General features: G+C 50.5%; 1 protein-coding gene across 1 annotated transcript; it reads left to right on the top strand.

Moving 5' to 3' along the window:
* Positions 1–8960: 8960 nt before the first annotated feature.
* On the top strand, positions 8961–10764 carry LOC311193928 (interleukin-8-like; the record flags this gene model as incomplete). The annotated part of the gene is made up of 4 exons (XM_084266917.1): positions 8961–9024; positions 9200–9335; positions 10101–10184; positions 10734–10764. 4 exons carry the CDS (start codon positions 8961–8963, stop codon positions 10762–10764), a joined length of 315 nt encoding a protein of 104 aa, XP_084123043.1.
* Between the last annotated feature and the right edge of the window lie 7342 nt (positions 10765–18106).

The following is an 18106-nucleotide window of genomic DNA, read 5'->3' as shown; positions in this document are numbered from 1 at the left end:
TCCTCTTGCAGGGACCATGGTCTGAAAAGTGATTATGTGCCAAGCTGACATGGCCCCCTGTGCTCACTGAGACTTCTGTCACCCCTGGAACGCTCACCATGCTCCACTGTCAACACACAAGTCTCAGTAAAGCTCCTGTCCAGTCAGAGGAGGGTTAGAGCACCCATGTTAATGTGCTGTGAGATCTTTCAGGATTCAAGGGTGGACACGGTTCAAACCCTGAAGGCCACACGCTGCCAAGGTGTCTGTCACCACCTAGCTGCTTTGTTAGGGGCTCTGCCAGGATCCATGAGTCACCCATTGTTGCAGGTCACACCAAGTCACAGAGCCAGGTTCTGGCAACAGCCTGACTAGAGCTTTTGTGAGGCTGCTCCTCGCTGGCCTGAGAAGCGTCGCTCGGCTGTTACCACCCCAGGAGGATTGGGGTCAATCACACAAGGGTGGCTGCAGCACCCTCTGTGGTGGAGCTCAGGAAGGGGCAAGGCAAAAAGCAAGATCAAAGCTGTGGGATTCAGGAGAGCAGCCTGGGGGCTCTTCAGGGACCTGCTCAGGAGGATCCCATGGGAGACCATCCCGGAGAGCAGGGGTGTCCAGGAGCGCTGGCTGACTTTCCAGTATCACCTCCTTGCCAAGCTCAAGAGGGGTCCATCCCAGCAAGCAGGACATCAAGCCAAGGCAGCTGAGGCCTGTGTGGATACACAAGGAGCTCCTGACAAAACTCTAACCTAAACAGAAAGCCCACAGAGCTTGTGAAGTGCCCATCCTTAGAGATACTCAAGACTCAGCTTGGCAAGTTCCAGATCAACCTGCTCTAGTTGGCCCTGCTTTGATGTGTATGTGTGAGCACAGACTGGGCACTCTCCACAGGCTCTGCCACCCTTATTCTCACATGTCCTCTTGGGAAACTGATTGTCCTTCTGGCTCAGGAAGGGGCAATGATGTCTGGTCAGATGGTGCCTGCAGTGCCACCAGACACCAGCACTGCCACACCAGAGTGTCTGTGCAGTGACTTGCTGGGGAGGCTGTCTGAGGTGAGGTGTGGGACATCTCTGAAGCTTTGGAATCTAAATAAGCCCAGAAGCTTTAGGGGGTACAGGGAAGTGGGGATCTTCTTCCAAACCAAAAAGCAGCCGACACACAGTGTGAGAGCTCCATTTTTGAAACAGCAGACAGCAAACCTCAAAGTAACCCCCTCTTGTTCATGTCAGCCTCATTGCAAGCCCTGGTGACAGATCTGATGCTACTACCAGGAAAAGGTCAGCTGGGGAGCCCAAACATGAAGTCCTGTGAAGAGGCAGGGGTGTTAGGTCTCTGGCATTTCTCATTTACTTTCTAACAGTGTCTATGAGAGAGTTCCCTGGAGGACATCTTACCACCCAAGGAGGTTTTCTCCTCCAGAAGTGCAGAGGTCACAGAGGTTGTGCAGAAGCAATAGGAGTATTTTTCTGCAGAGTGTGTGTGAGTGGTGGGATGAAGCTGCTGTCAGCCAAGGTGAGGTCCTGACTGCCACTGCAGAAAGGGAAATGATAAAACAGGTGCTGGAATCGAAGCTTGTAATGACTTTTCCCAATTCCCAGGCTCTGCTGTGGTTGTTATGCTGAAGAAGAATGGGGAAGGGATCTTGCTTTGTGTGGGTAGTGAAGTGTTTGGCTCAGTGACTACCCCCAGAGCACGCCTCAGGCTCATACTGGTTTCCTGGTTAACTGTACTGGGGCCAGGTATCTCAATGCCTTGGACTTACCAAACTGGTATTGGCAGACCTGCAGGAAGAAAGTGCTGGGGAAAATCAAGCTCCCTGCTGCAGGTTGGTATCCTGGATCCACATGAAAGACTCAGAATCTGTGACTCCATGGGCTTGGCATCCCCACTGCCAGTGTGTGTCAGCACAGCTCCCCACGCTCAGTCACCGGGGTGAATTCCTGCATTCCAGGAACATTGCAAGAGTGGAGTAACTCTGGGATGGGAGTAAGAGAGACTGTGAGATGTAAGGGCAATGTGCACATCTTTCAGCGACTCCCTATGACAAGCACTTTGCCTACAGTAAAAGGAGAAGATACCTTTCATTCCAAGAGAAACCGAGCCCAGGAAGGACAAAGACTGAAGCCTAATCCTGCAGAGAGGGCAGGGTGGGAATGCAGAGGGAGGAGAGGGCTCTCAGCAGATCAGGGCACCGTAGGAATGGCTGAAGGTACAAGCCCACTTGCAGTTCTGTGACAGGTCAGGCGAGCCCAGAGGTTGGTTGGCGGCGGTTTGGTACACACCAGTCCCACAGTCACATTGTACACAGATCAGTCATCCAGAGATAGGATCTACCTCAGATTAAGAAGCCAGATCAGGGTAGGAAGCGTTCAGGTCAGATTACCAATGCCTACTTTGAGCTGTCAAGTCACTTTCTTCTGAAGAATTAAGGAAAAGCTTCATCACTTCCCCCAGAGCACGGGGTGAATAGTGAATGCACTGAAACTCAGACCCTGAGGAGAGAGAATCAGAGAATTGTTTTGGGTGGAAGGGACTCTTTAGACCAGCAAGTTCAACCATCACCCCAACCTGCCACCCAGCACTAAACCATGGCCCCCAGCACCACGTCTAACCATCTTTTAAATCCCCTCAGGGATGGTGACTCCACCACCTCCCTGGGCAGCCTGTCCAATGCCTGACAACCCTCTCTGGCAAGACATTTATCCTAACACCCAATCTCACCCTCCCCTGGCACAGCCTGAGGCCGTTTCCCTTGTCCTATCACTTGTCACTAGGGAGGTCAGACCCTTCCTCTCCCCAGTCTCCTTTTACATCCCTGTAGAGAGTGATCAGGTGTCCCCTCAGCCTCCCCCAGACTCAACAAACTGGCAGGCACCTGTTGGACTTTTATCAGTGCTATAAAAACCAGTGGAGTGAAAGGAAGTTCTCCTTTGGGGTTTTCAGTTTGATAAGGGAACAAAAGGTACAACGTGGAATCAGGAAAGGAGAAAGCCAGTGACGGGCAGAATGAGTGTGGTTCCCGTGCAAACCGTTCCCTCCCAGCACAGAGTAACCAAGTTTAAAACTACACACTGCCTGTGCTCTTTGTTCTGGAGGAGCAGGACTGGGTGGGAAGAGACGGGACCCCAGGACCTGTTCACAGACTCATAGGGTTGGGAGGGACTCCCAGAGCCCATGGGGTCCAACCCCCTGCCAGAGCAGGGTCCCTAGGACAGGGCACACAGGTCGGCGTCCAGATGGGGCTGGAATATCTCCGGAGAAGGAGACTCCACACCCCCTGGGCAGCCTGTCCCAGGGCTCCCTCACCCTCACTGGGAAGAAGTTCTTCCCCACATTGGTGGGGAACTCCCTGTGCTCCAACTTGAGCCCATCGCCCCTTGTCCTGTCCCCACAGACACTGAGCAGAGGCTGCCCATGTCCCCTGTGTCCCACCCTTCAGCTATTGATCCCCATTGATCAGATCCCCTCTCAGGCTTCTTCTCTGCAGGCTGAACAGCCCCAGCTCACTCAGCCTTTCCTCACAGGGGAGATGCTCCAGGCATCTGGAACCCCTCTGTTCCCACCTCAGCCGACCTTCCCGACTTGTGCCCAGCATCTGGAACAGCTGCAGGAGGAAGCAGAGTACCCAGGCACAACATGAATCTGCAGCTGTACCTCTTGCTTGGGGAAAACAATCTCTTCCTCAGCAAATACCCCAAATCAGCTGCCACAGTGCAGAACAAACACTATCTGCTGACCTGCACAGTCGATGCCATGCACCCAGCAGGGCAAATATTGAACCTGCAAACAAACCAGCTCCAAGGAATGTTGCAGCAGAGTCCAACCAGCAGGACTCCACCAGAGCAGATCCCATAGGAAGTGTTTGTTCTGGCTTGGCATCAGGTTTGGCTCTTAGTCATGAGGATTTTCCCTCTGCTCTGATGTCAGAGGGCTTTGATAAAGGAGCTAAAAACTCTGTCTTGGTTACGTGTGATGTGAATGTACGGCCACTGGATGAGGATCGAGCCCGTGAGGAGCCAGCTCACACCACCACAGGGATAAGGCACAGGCTGCAGTTCCCTTCCTCTCCAAGTTCTGCCTTTCCCTCCCTTCTCTCAGGTGCAGGCAAGAAGCGTACACACAAGCCCTCTGCCTCCAGTTCACACTGAGTTTCCTCCACACAGCTGGAGCCTGGGACATAAAAACACCTTGTGGATCTGCACACAGGGATTTGAGGCCAACGTGCTCCTCCCTCTCCGGTCTCCTTGGAGCTCTCTGCTTCCACCATCTCACTGCCCCCGAGTTCCAGACCTGTTCTCTGCAGCTTTGGGTACAATGCCACTTGGTGTGATTCCAAGTGATTCCATCCATTTTCATCTATTCCCCATTCACACCAGGAGGGGGGTGATTAGATTGTCATACCCATGGAGCTGTTCATTCTGCTTTGCAACAGGCTTCAGAAGCATCCTTGTCTTACCCAAAGGATTCCTAGGAAACAGCCCTCTAGTCTTGGCACAGCCCAGGGGGTAAGAGCTTGCTAAGGGCAGTCAGGGAGGATGTGTGAGCACGTGCTACTCCCCAGCATCTTCTCCAGTCCTCTCCCCAGTCCCAGCCACTCTTTCTGCTCAGTCCCGGGCGTCTGGACTTTGTCACATTAGATAAAATATCTGTCTGAATAACTCTTTGGTTGGTGCATCGTGATTGGGTTCAAGTTACTCCTGATGATTAATGAGGAAAGCTGTTTGTTTAATCTGGAAGACAACACGTGGAGCCACCAGCTGAAACCCTGGAAAGTCCCCAAGTAATCTCCAGCAATTTTTTTTGTTCTTTTTCTCTTAAACGTGCAACTAATGCAATTAAACCACAGTGGTGACTTTTGCTTTGAAAACACTGTGCATGTTGAGTAGCATGAACATCCTGCTCATGCTGCAGGCAGCTTCCTGTCTGCTTTCTCACTTTTCTCCTTTTTTTTTGGTCCCAATGCTACTTCCCTTCCTGGGGATGACTTCATTTCCTATTCCATTGCTACACACATGGGAAAACCCCAGGAATATACACAGGCAGATATTTTCCATCAGAGCTGATCAGCGAACGGCTTCTGATTGTCTTGTAAATCAGCCAAAGGGCACACAAAGGAAGCACTGCAATTCTGGACTCCTTCAAAGGCCTGAAACTGTGAATAAAGTTCTGAGTCAACCACAAATGTTCTGCTTGGGGTTCAGGGACATGGCTGAAGCAACGCTCAACGTCGCCGTGAGTGGATTTGAGAAGCCCAGCAGAGTGTCCAATGCACAGAATTAGAGCAATAGGGTCATAATACTCCACAGAATGGAGGAAGGGACCTTCCAAGGCCACCCAGTCCCACCCTGCAGTCAGCAGGGACAGCTTCACCGGAGCAGGTCGCTCAGAGCCCCATCAAGCCTGACCTTGGATGTCTCCAGGGATGCAGATACGGATAGAGAGATAAGGATAGAGAGCTCTCCATTAGGATGAGGAACAGCCAGCACACAAACCAAGTGAAATTAAGCCAGCTAACAGGAAGTTCAGAAGAGAGAGAAAGAAGTGGTGGTGATGGTCTGGGATGTGTTGCAAGCCGTGTGTTGCTGGAGCTCTTGCACATGCTGCGGGCAGACCCACGGGCCAGGTCCTCTCCAGACACAACCCGAAGGCGTTTCTCCTGCCTCCAAAGCAGTGGCCTAGGTGGAAACAGAACTGCACCAGCACAGGTGTTGTAAGTGAGCTCTGCAGCAAGAGTCCCGAGGATGCAGGAGCAGGGGTGATCAGTGCTGCAGCAGAGCTCTGCCACTCATCCTTGCTCTCACAGGGCCTTGTGCAACTCCATGACTAATTAATGCTCCTTTGCTGGAGCACTCTGACCTCTGTAACACCTGCCCGGGGGGCCTGACTCAGGAAACACACTGCGCTCCACACACAGCACCTCTCCAAGCCCATGAGTGCGATTTCCACTGCTAGTGATGGGGGAATTATCAAGCATAAGCAGCCTCCAAGAGAGGGGCAGGGACATCCACATGAGCTTCAGCAAGCCCTTCCTGAGAATAAGGAGTCAGGCTTCCAGCATTGCCTGTGAACTACACCAGAGAGAACAGGTATCTGCAGAGGGCTGACCCAGGCACCGCGGAAGCTGATCAGGAGGACAGGCACTAAACTTGTGTCCCATGGGTGCTCTCTATACCTTGCATGGAAAAGTCATTCAATCTTAAAATCTTGGGGCATTGTTGCTATCTAATTAAGAAATGATTAGGGGGAAAGACATGATCATGGTATTTGTAACTGTACCTAAGTGCTCTGTTTGGCCCCCAGTCGCCTCAGGTAAGGCTCACAGGAGAGCCTGTCTCACCATCAAAACACAGATGAGGCTGAAGTCCCAGGCTGCCAGACAAAGACACAGAGATGTGGGGACATCTCCCCTTGGCAGATCAAAGCATGCATAGATTTTGCATGCAGTGTCACACAAGTGTAAGAAAAGAGGAGGAAGAATTTGCCTGCAGGAGATCAAAAGCCCCAGCAGCACTCCCCTTTCCTGCTGAGCTGAAATTCCTTTCCAAAACCCCCGGCAGGAGTTGTCACAGTCACTGACTCAGCTGCTCAGCTATTTCTGAATGACCCTTTACATGTTGGGATCTAAAATTCCAGACATGAGGCAGGATTTCTAAAGATAGGGATGAGCAAACACCGAGGGAGATGGGGACAGAGCGGTGCAAGAGGTTCCCCAGGGGTAAGGTATGTCCTGTGAGCAGTGTGGGGAAGCTGCAGACACACAACCGCCTGAGAGACTTGATTTTTCACTCTTGTACCTCTCTTGCCCTTTGTGATGCCATAGCATAACCCGTGTGGAAGCCTTGATTAGTGGAGTTCTGTGCCTGCAGTAGCACCTACAGGTTGATCGAACTAACCTAGTGTGAACCAGCCCTCTGTGTGACTTAGACAGGGGCTCCTGTGCCACACATCCCCATCAAACCCTGGAGCACGACCGTCGGCACTGCTGTGTCACGTGTTCCTGCTAAACCCAGCGTGTGTCAGAACACTTGTCACTGGGTAGGTGTGAAAGCACTCATGCCAAGGGAACTGAAGCTTCTCAGTGACTGTATTTATGACCCTGATGACCAAAGCAAAAGTGTTTATTCAGCTGGAGGCTAACAGGTAGTGTTTACGATACTCATATTTACAGCTTAGGAATGACTCTCTTCAGCCAGAGACTGCACGTGTTAGAAGCTCAGCAGCTTTTAATTCACCTGTCCCTCCAAATAAACAGAAAGAGCAGCTCCTCTTTGTCACCCAGAGCACCAATTCATTTCTGGGAAGGTCTGGATGTGTATGGAAATAGTGCATTAGGGGGACATAAAACCTCCAGAGATAGGAGGGAACAACCTGGTCTGTGCTGCTATCAGGCAAGAGGATGGGACTTTGCTAGAAGAGATCACCTGGAGACATGAGCTGTGAAGGAGATGGACACCAGAGATAGGGAGCCCTATCCAAATCCGGTCTTCCCGTAAAAGAAGCAAGAGGCATCAGATGAAACCAGGCTCAGAGTGGGAGGCTCTGTGGGTGTCAAACACGCTTGGTCTTGTCTGAACATTCCTGGACATCCAGTGATGGCCATGACTGCTGAGAGGGTACACACCAGGCAGACCTCTGGCGTGACACCGGCGGGCGGTAGTTACGCGCTTACGTGCTCTTGTTAGCTACTCCAGGGATGTGCACTGCAAGCTGAACATTTACAGGAAAGCCAGGTGCTTAATTCCCTATCTGCACATCCTCTTGGGCCATTTATAACCTCACCTGTGCAGACTACAGCCACTCAGACACACGGGCATACCACAGGGAATCCAGCCTGGCATACAGACACCTCTGTGTCCTTCACGGTGGCTCAGAGAGCAATAGACCGACATGCATTCCTGCCTGGTCCTGTGCTTTGTTCCTTTGGCTCCATGACCTGCAGAGGAACAACAGGACTCCTTCCCATTTAACTTCTGTTTTAGCATTACTTTCCATTGATAACCTTTGGCTTCATCTGAATAACCCTCCTTCCCCTCTCTCTTTACCATAACCAGAAGAAACCCTCTCCTCACAGAGCCAGATTTAAATCCTCTAATTGCCTCAGTTGGTTTCAGGTGCAGAATCCTGCAGCAGCTTTTAGAACTTCCCTCTGCCCGAGCTCAGAGCAGTAAACAGGGAGGTTGTTCTGGCTTCAGAAGCAGCAGCCACCCTCAGAAGAAATCCACCTGATCAGGCAAAGCAGTTCACTGTGTCATCACACCACATTCCCCATGTTCCCTATGTGCAACAGAGTCAATCTGGATCCTGTTGCTCATTTCAGTGATGCAAACTCCTAACATATCAGAAGGTACTGTAAGTAAGTGTCTCTTCAGAAGTTATCTCAACATACAGAGATCTTTTTAAATATAACAGCATAGGAGAAGGGGAGCTCATTAAAACCTATAAAGTTCTAATACTTATCATTGCTATAAAATATCAGCTCCTACTTCTGCCCTGTTTTGAAAGGAAAAAAACCACCCCAAAGCCCAAAGCCTGAAGCCACACAGGTGGAAAGCCACAGATCAAATGCCTTTCACCAGAAGTGGAAAGTCACAGAGCGTGATCTATTAATAACATCAAGAATACAAAGGTATGGGAGAACACAATCACATCACAAAACAAAGCCAAGTAGGGCCAATTTTGTACCTATTGTTGGGTTTGATATTAAATTACTGAAGTGTTTTGTGCTAATGAAAAGTGATTCCTGGTCATGTAGGGAAAGGGGCTTACCCACTACCTGTGACTCACTGCACAGCAGTGATCTTACAGATCTGGAGTTTCCACTGGTGTGACCCGCTGTGATGCCAGGGTGCAGGGGGAGGCCAAGACAGTATATAAACACAGCAGCTCCCTGAGCACAGGCACCGCTCACCCCTGGAGCTGCAGAAGCTCACCTCACCAGAGAACCAGACCCAGGCCAAGCAAGGAAGAAACCCTCTTGCATCATGATGGGCAAGGCTGTGGCTGCCATCCTGACTCTCCTCCTCATCTCAGTGGTTGGGACAAGAGGTAAGCAAAGCCTGCTGAAAGCTCTCCTAATTGCTAGAGTAAACGCTGACAGAGAGATACAGTGCTGCCTTACAAGCTCAGCAGATAGCTATTCTAGTACTGCAAGTAAAAAGACCCTGTTGTGCTTTCTGAGGAGACACTGAGACAGCCCATGCTTTTTCTCCCTGCTCTACAGGCAAGGCCCTGCCCCGCTCAGCGATGGAGCTCCGGTGCCAGTGCGTGGGCACCCACTCCAAGTTCATCCATCCCAAGTTCATCCAGAACGTGAACCTCACCCCCAGCGGCCCTCACTGCAGCAACGTTGAAGTCATGTAAGTGCTTGTGCAACCCCCTCCCCTGGCCTCACAAGGAGGAGACGGGTTTTCCGTGGGGGTGTTCCCGTTCTCCGGGCGCTGCGGCAGGGCTGCAGGCGCAGCGGTGCGGCGGGCAGAACAGTGTTGCTCTCCCAGACACGGTGCTGTGTGCTGTGGGTCGCACGCTGAACTTGCCAAACACCCCACGCAACGTTTCAACCCAAACCTGCAGTCATCAGGCAGCAAACCAACCCGAATCCTACCAGCATGGAAGAAGAGAGTTGAACTCAGAGAGACATGCTGAGCGAGCCACCAAAACATAAATTCTAACAGAAAGGGCAAAAAGATGATCACACTTCTGCTTCAGTCAATTAAAAAAGCCTACTATGAACATGGAAATCGAGTTATCTCTCATATAATTGTATAACAATGCCAAAACTGACTGTAACTGACTTCCTATGGCCTGGGAAGTACAGTTGCTGGGTCGAGATGGAAAGATTGAGCCCCTCAGTCTATCAGTACCACAGACCCAAAGCAAGCTGAGGGGAAAGCAGCAATTCTGAAAAGAGTGATAGTGCTGTAAATAACTTAATGCAGCCAAACAGACATGAGAAGACATGAAAGCATTAAAACCCTCAAGACCTTTGTGTGAGGCTCCAGCCGCAGGAGTTCAGCCTGGGGAGAAGGTGTCAGGGCGCAGCTGGGATGACGCGGTGCGAGGAAGGGGACGTCGCCTTGGGGTCACTAACCAGCCCTTCTTCCTCCCTGTTGTCTCTGGTGCAGCGCTACCCTGACAGACGGCAGGGAGGTGTGCCTGGACCCCGCTGCTCCCTGGGTCAAGCTGATCATCAAGACGATTCTGGACAAGTGAGTTATCTGTTCTCAGCGACCGCAGCTTATCGAGCTGTGTTTTACGTGAGGCAACAGCTTGTGCAGCCTTCCAAAGCTCGCTCTGCTCAGACAGTGACTCTGTGTGTGCCCCAGCTGGGACAGACACTGCCATTGCTCTGAGCTGTAATTAAAGCTTTAGGTTCAAACCTTCCTGTGCCACCCACCCCGTGTCAACATGGGCACAAGCCTATTGAAAACCCCAAGTGCTCCCAACTCCACACATTAGCTGGCTGGTTTTCTCTTGCTTCCCATGGCAACAATGGGTTTGTCAAAACCAACAGCCTTTAGATGGGGGTGGGGGGAATCAGGACAAGAGGTGAAGCATCAGACTGTGGAAGCCCACAGTCACTGAGTACGTGTGAGAAGGTCACAATGTCCCAGGGTCCCAGAGCTTCGGTCACAGCTTTAAGGGTCTTGGACCCAGAGCACAGACCCTCCGTGGTGGATTTCATCTGAAGCCAGCAAGTGATACCTGTCCCATGGACAAGTGCTAATGGTCTGCTTTTCCATTGTCTTTCTCTCTAGGGCAAACTCCAAACCTGAGACAGTATCCTAAGGCGAAGAAGACAAGAGTCCTACCTCTTCCAGGAAGGCAAAAATGGGTGGGATGCCCATCCAGCTTCCGTCTCACCTTCTCCTGCCTCCTACGTTGACACCTCTAACAGCACCTCGAGAGTGCAGATTCCCTGTTCTTGTAGTTAGTTGGCAACAGCCCTTTAAGTCTTTTGAAGCAGCCTGGTTACACAGGAGAGGAACCACTGGCACCACAAACAGCTGGCAGAAAACATGCCTTGTGAAAGGAGATGGTGGCGACGCTGGAGTCGTTTTGCCAGAGAAGCTGGCTCAAGGCAGAGCTTTCATGGAAGGACACCTTCCCTTTTTGCTAGCAGTTCAGGAAAAGACCAGTGACTCCTTCTCTCCAGCAACGCACGGATAGGAAGCACCCACCGTACCCAGGTCACTGCCACTCAGAGTGGGCTCCTGACCGAAGAGGGGAACTCGCCAAGTTAGGAAGCCAAAATCTGGAGACATCGGGTTTTGTGCCATCATTTTCATGATAGTTACTGTGAATTAGTGTTTTGAAGGTATAAACGTACCTTTTAATGCCATCTTTTGGTTGGAAAAAGCCACTTTATTTATTTTTCTATGTATTTATTTATTTTTCTATGTATTTATTTATTTTTCTATGTATTTATTTATTTTTCTATGTATTTATTTATTTTTCTATTTATTTATTTTAGTTATTTAGTTATTTGTTTACTTATTTATATTTATTTTCTTTTGTATAAGAATGTAGCTGGTCTTCAATATTTATTTATTTATTTATTTATGGAAAATAGTGATGTTTCTGTGCCTAATAAATGCTTGCTGAAATGTTCTCAGTCCAGTGTCGTGTGTTCTCAGTTTCCTCTCTGAAATACAGAACTGAGAAGAGGACGTGCTTCCTTCCAGCCCAGATCTTGCAATGGCTTCTCAGAAGGGTGAGGGGTGGCTGGGTTTACAGTAGCAAATTCTCAGCTCTGGCCAGCGCAGATGGTTTCCAATCAGAGGAGTTATCAAATGATCCATTTTCTTCCCCTTTTGTTGCCAGACTCGGTGTTTTCAGAAGTCTGGGTCATAAAAGCCAGAGGGTGAAGATAATGGACCAATACTGGTTAGTCACAGAAACTGTGGGGCCAGGGCATTGTGGTGCTCCAGCAGCACCTCAGCTCAGGCTCTGCCACGAATGAGGTTTTTCATTAACTTCAATAAGCAGAGAATCCTGATCAACACTGAGGAAGTCCCTGAGCATCCTCCCTAATTCCAGTGAGGAGAGAGGAATGCATCAGGAGAAATCCTAATAAATCATCACACGGCTGGTGATTTAGAGAAATGGCAGGAGTAGGAGCAGCAAACACTGCAGAAAGTGGGAAGGGTCAGCAAATGTGTTGATTTTTTTTGTCCCTTTGGTCTTTCCCCACAAGGAGCCACTCCATGTTCTGCACAAACAGCTCATGTTTGCTCATGGTGCAAGACACAGAGGGAGTTTCTGGTACTGCTTGAGCAAGTTCTTGAGCAAGATGACGACTATTGCGACCACACTTTGCTCCCTATCCCCATCTCTGCCCCGGTGCCACAGCACTGCAGTGCACAGCCTGCTACACCCGACCCACAGCAGGGAAAGGAGACAACATTACCCAAGAGGACAGGTCTTGTTCAGGCTTGTGCTACAGCACTAAGTCTTCCCGGCTTCCGAGTGGTTTTTACAAGCTGGCTTCTTTCATAAACCTCCTCTGGAGGTAACATGTCAGAAACACAGCCAAGAACAGGGAGAGGTGGGGAAGAACCACTTCACACGCACGCCCAGAGAAGCGTGTTCATGCCCTGAGGACTGGCAGCAGTTTCAGTGCTGCACAGGTACTTACGGTAAGCACCCGACCTCCGTCACCAGCAGAATCCCAGTCACGCTGCTGGGAGCTGAGCCATGTCCAGGAAAGGCTCCTCTCAATTCTTCTGTCCAAAACGTCACCAGTGGCTGCACCCCAGGACCCCAGGCTGCACCCCTTCCCTCTCCCTAGGTGAGGACTCCAGGGGCTGGCTGGGAATGACATCACACTGTGTTTCTTAGGGACACAACAACAACCCTCACGCTTCCCAAGCCATGTTCCCGTGCTCCCACAGCCTGCTAAGGGAAGCACTGCAGCTCCCCTGGCTGGATGATGACCTTTGGCTAACATGGGCTCTTCTGAGTTGCTCTGCTCTGCCAGTGCTGTCTCTCCAAAGCCAAACTTGGGCTCCATGAAGTTACTAATATGTGGAGTAACCATCACACACCCCAAGTGACATCCTGCTCCCCAGTGAGCAAAAGCCAGACCCTGTGTGAGCCCAGAACAAACTGCCATCTCCCCATGTACCTCTGGCAGGGCCCCTCTTTTCAAATCCCAAGAGCTTTCTTGGTTTTAGGGAAGTACTGAAACTCCCTTGGATCACACATGCTACCAGATCACAGGTTGGTCCAGCTTCTTCCCTTGACTCCAGCTTTCTTTGACCTCACAACAATAAGAATATCCAGTATCCCAAGGATTAAACCAGACAGGCTCCAGAAACAGACCCCTGGGGAGCACTCCAGATATTTCACTCCTGACACGTGTTTACCTTCTGTCTTCAACACCCAGGATTACTCTAGATCCAGGAGGTTAGAAAGAGAAACAAGTAACTTCCTAAGTGTTTGCTTTAACCAGGCATTACTGCAACTCCTGTCAGCTACCTTCTCTTAAGGTGTTCTGGCCACAGGACATGTTCAGAGGAGCCTCAGTGACTTGGGCACCGACAGCTCAGTCATTCCAAGCTCCCCATGTCCTGCTCAATGACCAGAAAAGTTTTGCAGCACAGAATTAACCAAACTGAAAACCACACAACCCATTTGGAGAACAACAAACTAGTTATGTCTTGCCTTCCTATGTGCTGCTAAATAAACTCATTAGAGTCACACCAAGAGAGAGTCCATAAGATGGAGATGAAAAGTCCTTTAGTTATGTTGGGTAGAAGTTTTGGCATAAGGCACTTCACCCAGTGCAAAGAGCTGGATGGAATTCGGGGGGGAAGTCTCTTTATTGTGGGTTGGGGGCTGCCTGCTCATGCTGCAGTGATTTCCCAGGGCAAACTCAGCGCTGCTGCTTAAAACAAACGTCCCTTGGAGAGGTGCAAACAGAAAGGGATGGGGAACATCATGATTTAAAGAAGTGATTACAAATACACAGCAGCAGAGTAAGCTTGGGAATGCTGAAGTGCCACCCAAGGGCTGTGCAGGGATTGGGACTCCTTACACCTCAGGAAATAAGGTGGATTCCTTACACCTTAGGAAAGCCCAAAGCTGTGCCAGAGGGCACTTGGTCAGCACCTGGACTGCTGGGAGCAGGGACAAAGCCCAGTGTGAGACAGAGCAATGGCCAGCAAAGCTGCTGCTGCTGCTTTGGCTCTGTAGCTGGCCTTAACAGCAGGGTCAGAAGGGAGGAAAAGGATTTCTTAAACCTCACATAACCATGAATAAATACACTCATGCAAATGGACTTCTGCTGTGTTAATACTGACTTTCTGCACAGGTCACAGAGCTGCAGAATCACTCATGGTTTGTGCTGGAAGGGACCAATGTGCATCTTCAATGAAACAAGAAGTATCCTTTGTATCTGCATCTGGTCAGATGCTGTGGCTGTTCCTGGGGTTGAAACACACTCTATCAGCAAATTAGTCTAGTCCTATGGCATAATTTTTGCCTAATCCCAGGTTTTAGGGCATGTTTGAATAAAGACAGAGCCTTTTTTTAAAGATGTGTCCACTCATCCCTCTAATAATGGCACCTTTCTCTGACCTGCACTGTGTCCTGGGCAGGCAGGCTGGGGACAGAGCTTCTCAGATTAAGGGTTCTGCAGTCTCTAGAGGAGAATAAAGAATATGAGGGGGTGATCACAGCAGAACTTGTGAACAACACAGGGACAGAGTTAATGGCATTAACCTACGTGGTGTGAGTGATGCAGGCACAAATGCACTATGAAACCCCCACATATTTTCACTTAGAGAGATGAGTTTAACCTGAAACACATCTGCCTGCCAGAGCTCAGGAGATGTAACTGCTGCTGGTGTGCAGATGCAGTGAATTTTCTCTCAAAGTCTTTAGCAATCAGCCCCTGAGTAAGGAGATTAAGTAAGGCTGCTGGATGGGAATACTTGGGATCACAGGAGTAAATTACAAGGCTGTTCATTTACCTAGATAAACCTGTATTTGCTGTACAGGCCCCGGAGAAGGCAGCAGGAAAAGGCTCCCAGTGCCAAGTTCAGTCCCCCCCATGGCTACTCAGGATGTGAGATGAAGCCAAAAAGGACCTTGCTGCAAAAATGTGGAAATCATGGTAGCACTTCTGCAAAAGAGCATCTTGCTTTCCACAGGAGGAAGTGACTTGGCATTTCACCCCCTGGCTACTTGCTCTGGGTGGATTATATAACCCTCATAAAGCCCCACAGGCACAGAGTAGAAGGGCTCAGTCCTTCTACCCAGAAGAATGAGCTAATTTCCTCTGACACTACAAGCCACTTCCAGCCAGTAATCTCAGTCTCTCTATGCTGATACCTACTCTGTGACCAAGCTCAGAGGAGGGAATGAGACCCCCCTAACACATCCAGGGCACAAGTAATAATTCAGACAGTGAAGAACCAAAGAAAAAGCCAACCTTGATCCCCCTGGCATGAGGTCAAACCATTCCCACTGACTTGGACAGAGCTGGAAAGTCAGTCCCTGTGTTGGAACTGCCCACTGAGCGCTTCCCTGTGCCAGGAGTGAGGAACTTGGGCTGTAAAACCCATGGGAGACAAAGTAAAAGCTACAGTGAGCTTCATTTTAAATCCCAGGAGGAACCTCTCCCCTGGATTGGAGCGATGCCTTCAGGCAACAGCAGGCAGCTTTGGGGGGTTCTGCTCCTGCTGTGGCTCCATAAGCAAACACCACCTGTACAGTCATACCCCCTGTGCAGCACTGGGTGCCATCCAGCCCACCTCACTAGTGATGGGGCATGTCAGCCAGGTCTCCCTGAAAAGAAAAACACACTTCCCAGATAATTAAGTTCCTGAGAGATCTGCTGAACTATGACCAGTTAGAGAACAGAAACCAAATAAAAATACCATCAGGCTCATTAAAGGGATTGCATCATAGGCACCTCAATCGACACCATTCATTAATAAAAACAATGAAACACCAGCAAAGCTCAAAGCCTAAGCACACAGACAGCCCAGGAAAGTAATTCTCCTCTAGTTCTCTGGGAAATTCCAGCTGGAAAATAGCACACAGGTTTGGTGTTGACATACTGAAAAAGAGAAGTCACGCTTACTGTAAATGAGGGGCTCCAGGCACACAGGAGAGAGGGGTTCAGTGAAAAACCCTCTAAACCAAAACAAACACCCCAGAAACCCAACCCATCCAGGCAAAATGTGATGAGTCCCTGGGCCATGAGTAAGAACCAGCTCTTAAAATTCGTTATGCTGCTGTGTGAGAGTCACCCCCAGGCAGAGCTCTGCACAACCCCTGACCTCCACCTCCAGAAGACGGGGCAGAGCTGGGAAAGGTTGAAGGTAACACAAGATGAACAGATGCTGCACTCAAGAAGGGATGGGGCAAACCAGACCTCTTCCCTTCAGAAGGGAGGTACCTGTGGGTGGCCAGAGAAGGGAATCACACTGTGTCTCCATGGCAGAACCACCTCTCGGGAGGTGGCTGAGCTCCCCCAGCAGCTGCTCCAGCAGCAATGGGTTCCACCAAGGCCACGGATTGCTTCACTTTCTGGGAGCACCCAGGAAAGAATTCCTTTGGCAGCAGATCTGTGCTCTGATCTCTGAGGCACGCTGCTCACCACAGGGGGAATGCTGATTCCAACCTGACTGAAGGAAGCAGACTGGTTATAAGGGCTCGAGCTGGGCAGTGTTGGCCTGGGAATCTCCTCCACTGGAACTCCTGACCACAGCAGCTCTGGATTCAAGCTCCTTAGCTGACTAAAGACGCTGATCGTGCCTTCCCACTCCTGTCCCCAGTTGTGGCAAGATGTGACCTATCCAGCTGCTTGAGCTGCAGTGGATCAGCAAGTGTCTATGTAAGAGCTGTAATGCAAACCAGATCTCACTTACAAACGGTCATTTCCATTCCAGGGACCTCATATTAATGTGATCAGTGACTTCCCACCTTGGGTTGGACCAAACGAACCACTCAAGCCACAGTGCTTAACTGCAAGCTGCAATGCAGCACTACCTTCAGGCTGGGCTGAAAGGCACACCATAACTACACACACAGCCACACAACTCCATTCCTGAATTCATTCCTGGATTAATTCCTGAATTGGTATTACACCAATCCAAAGGCAAATGAACTAGAAGCTGCACTGCTGTTCTGTGACTCCAGAGGGATTCAGGAAAGTCCAGCACCCCTGACATGACTACAGCTACATCACCACCTATATTTAGACACTTATGTTTGAAAAAACAGAATTCACCAACTGAGCTAAGCTTTTCTCCTTCCTTTGCTGTCGCTTCCCCCACGACAAGTCAAACCACAGAGGGCTTGGAGACATTCTGCTGCTCACATATCCGCTGCCTATGGTCACCGTGAAGTTCCACACGCGTTTGCGTCACGTCGTGCCCAGTGCTGGGCAGCACCAGCCATCATTTCCCAGCCCCTGTGGTACCTCTCCCGCTTCCCCATGGGTCAAGTGGACTGGCAGGTGAATGCCAAGCCCTTTGTGGGGAAAAGAGGTGGTTTCTGAAGACAGAGTGGGGGTTTTCCCTGGGAACAAGAATAGGCTGGTGAAGAGGACACACGGGAGACAGGATTTTCCTCACCATCAGAAGGACATGGAGGTCCTTGGACGAGTCCAGAGAAGGGCAACCAGGCTGGGGAAGGGGCTGGAGGGCAAATCCTCTGAGGAGCAGCTGAGGGAGCTGGGGGTGTTCAGCCTGGAGAAAAGGAGGCTGAGGGGAGACCTTCTCCCCACCTCCCCTGCCCTGCCAGGAGGGTGCAGAGAGGTGGGCAATGGTCTCTTCAGCCAGGGGACAGGCGATGGGACAAGGGGCAATGGGCTCAAGCTGCCCCGGGGCAGGGTCAGCTCAGATGGGAGGGAAAAGTTCTTCCCTGGCAGAGCTGTGGGGCTGTGGCACAGGCTGCCCAGGGAGGGGGCTGAGTCCCCAGCCCTGGGGGTGTTTAACAGAGGGGAGATGAGGTGCTCAGGGATCTGGTTTAGTTTAGGATGGGAATGGTTGGACTTGATGATCTTTAAAGGTCTTTTCCAACCTTGTGATTCTGTGATTTGACAGAGGCCACCTTGTGCAGGCTGAACCCTTGTTGCAGCAGCAGCTTTATCTCCTGGGCCTTTGGGGTCTTGTTG

This window comes from Gallinula chloropus, assembly GCF_964237585.1.
Source record: "Gallinula chloropus genome assembly, chromosome: 7".
Taxonomy (NCBI): domain Eukaryota; kingdom Metazoa; phylum Chordata; class Aves; order Gruiformes; family Rallidae; genus Gallinula; species Gallinula chloropus.
This window is presented reverse-complemented; position numbering and strand designations above follow the sequence as displayed.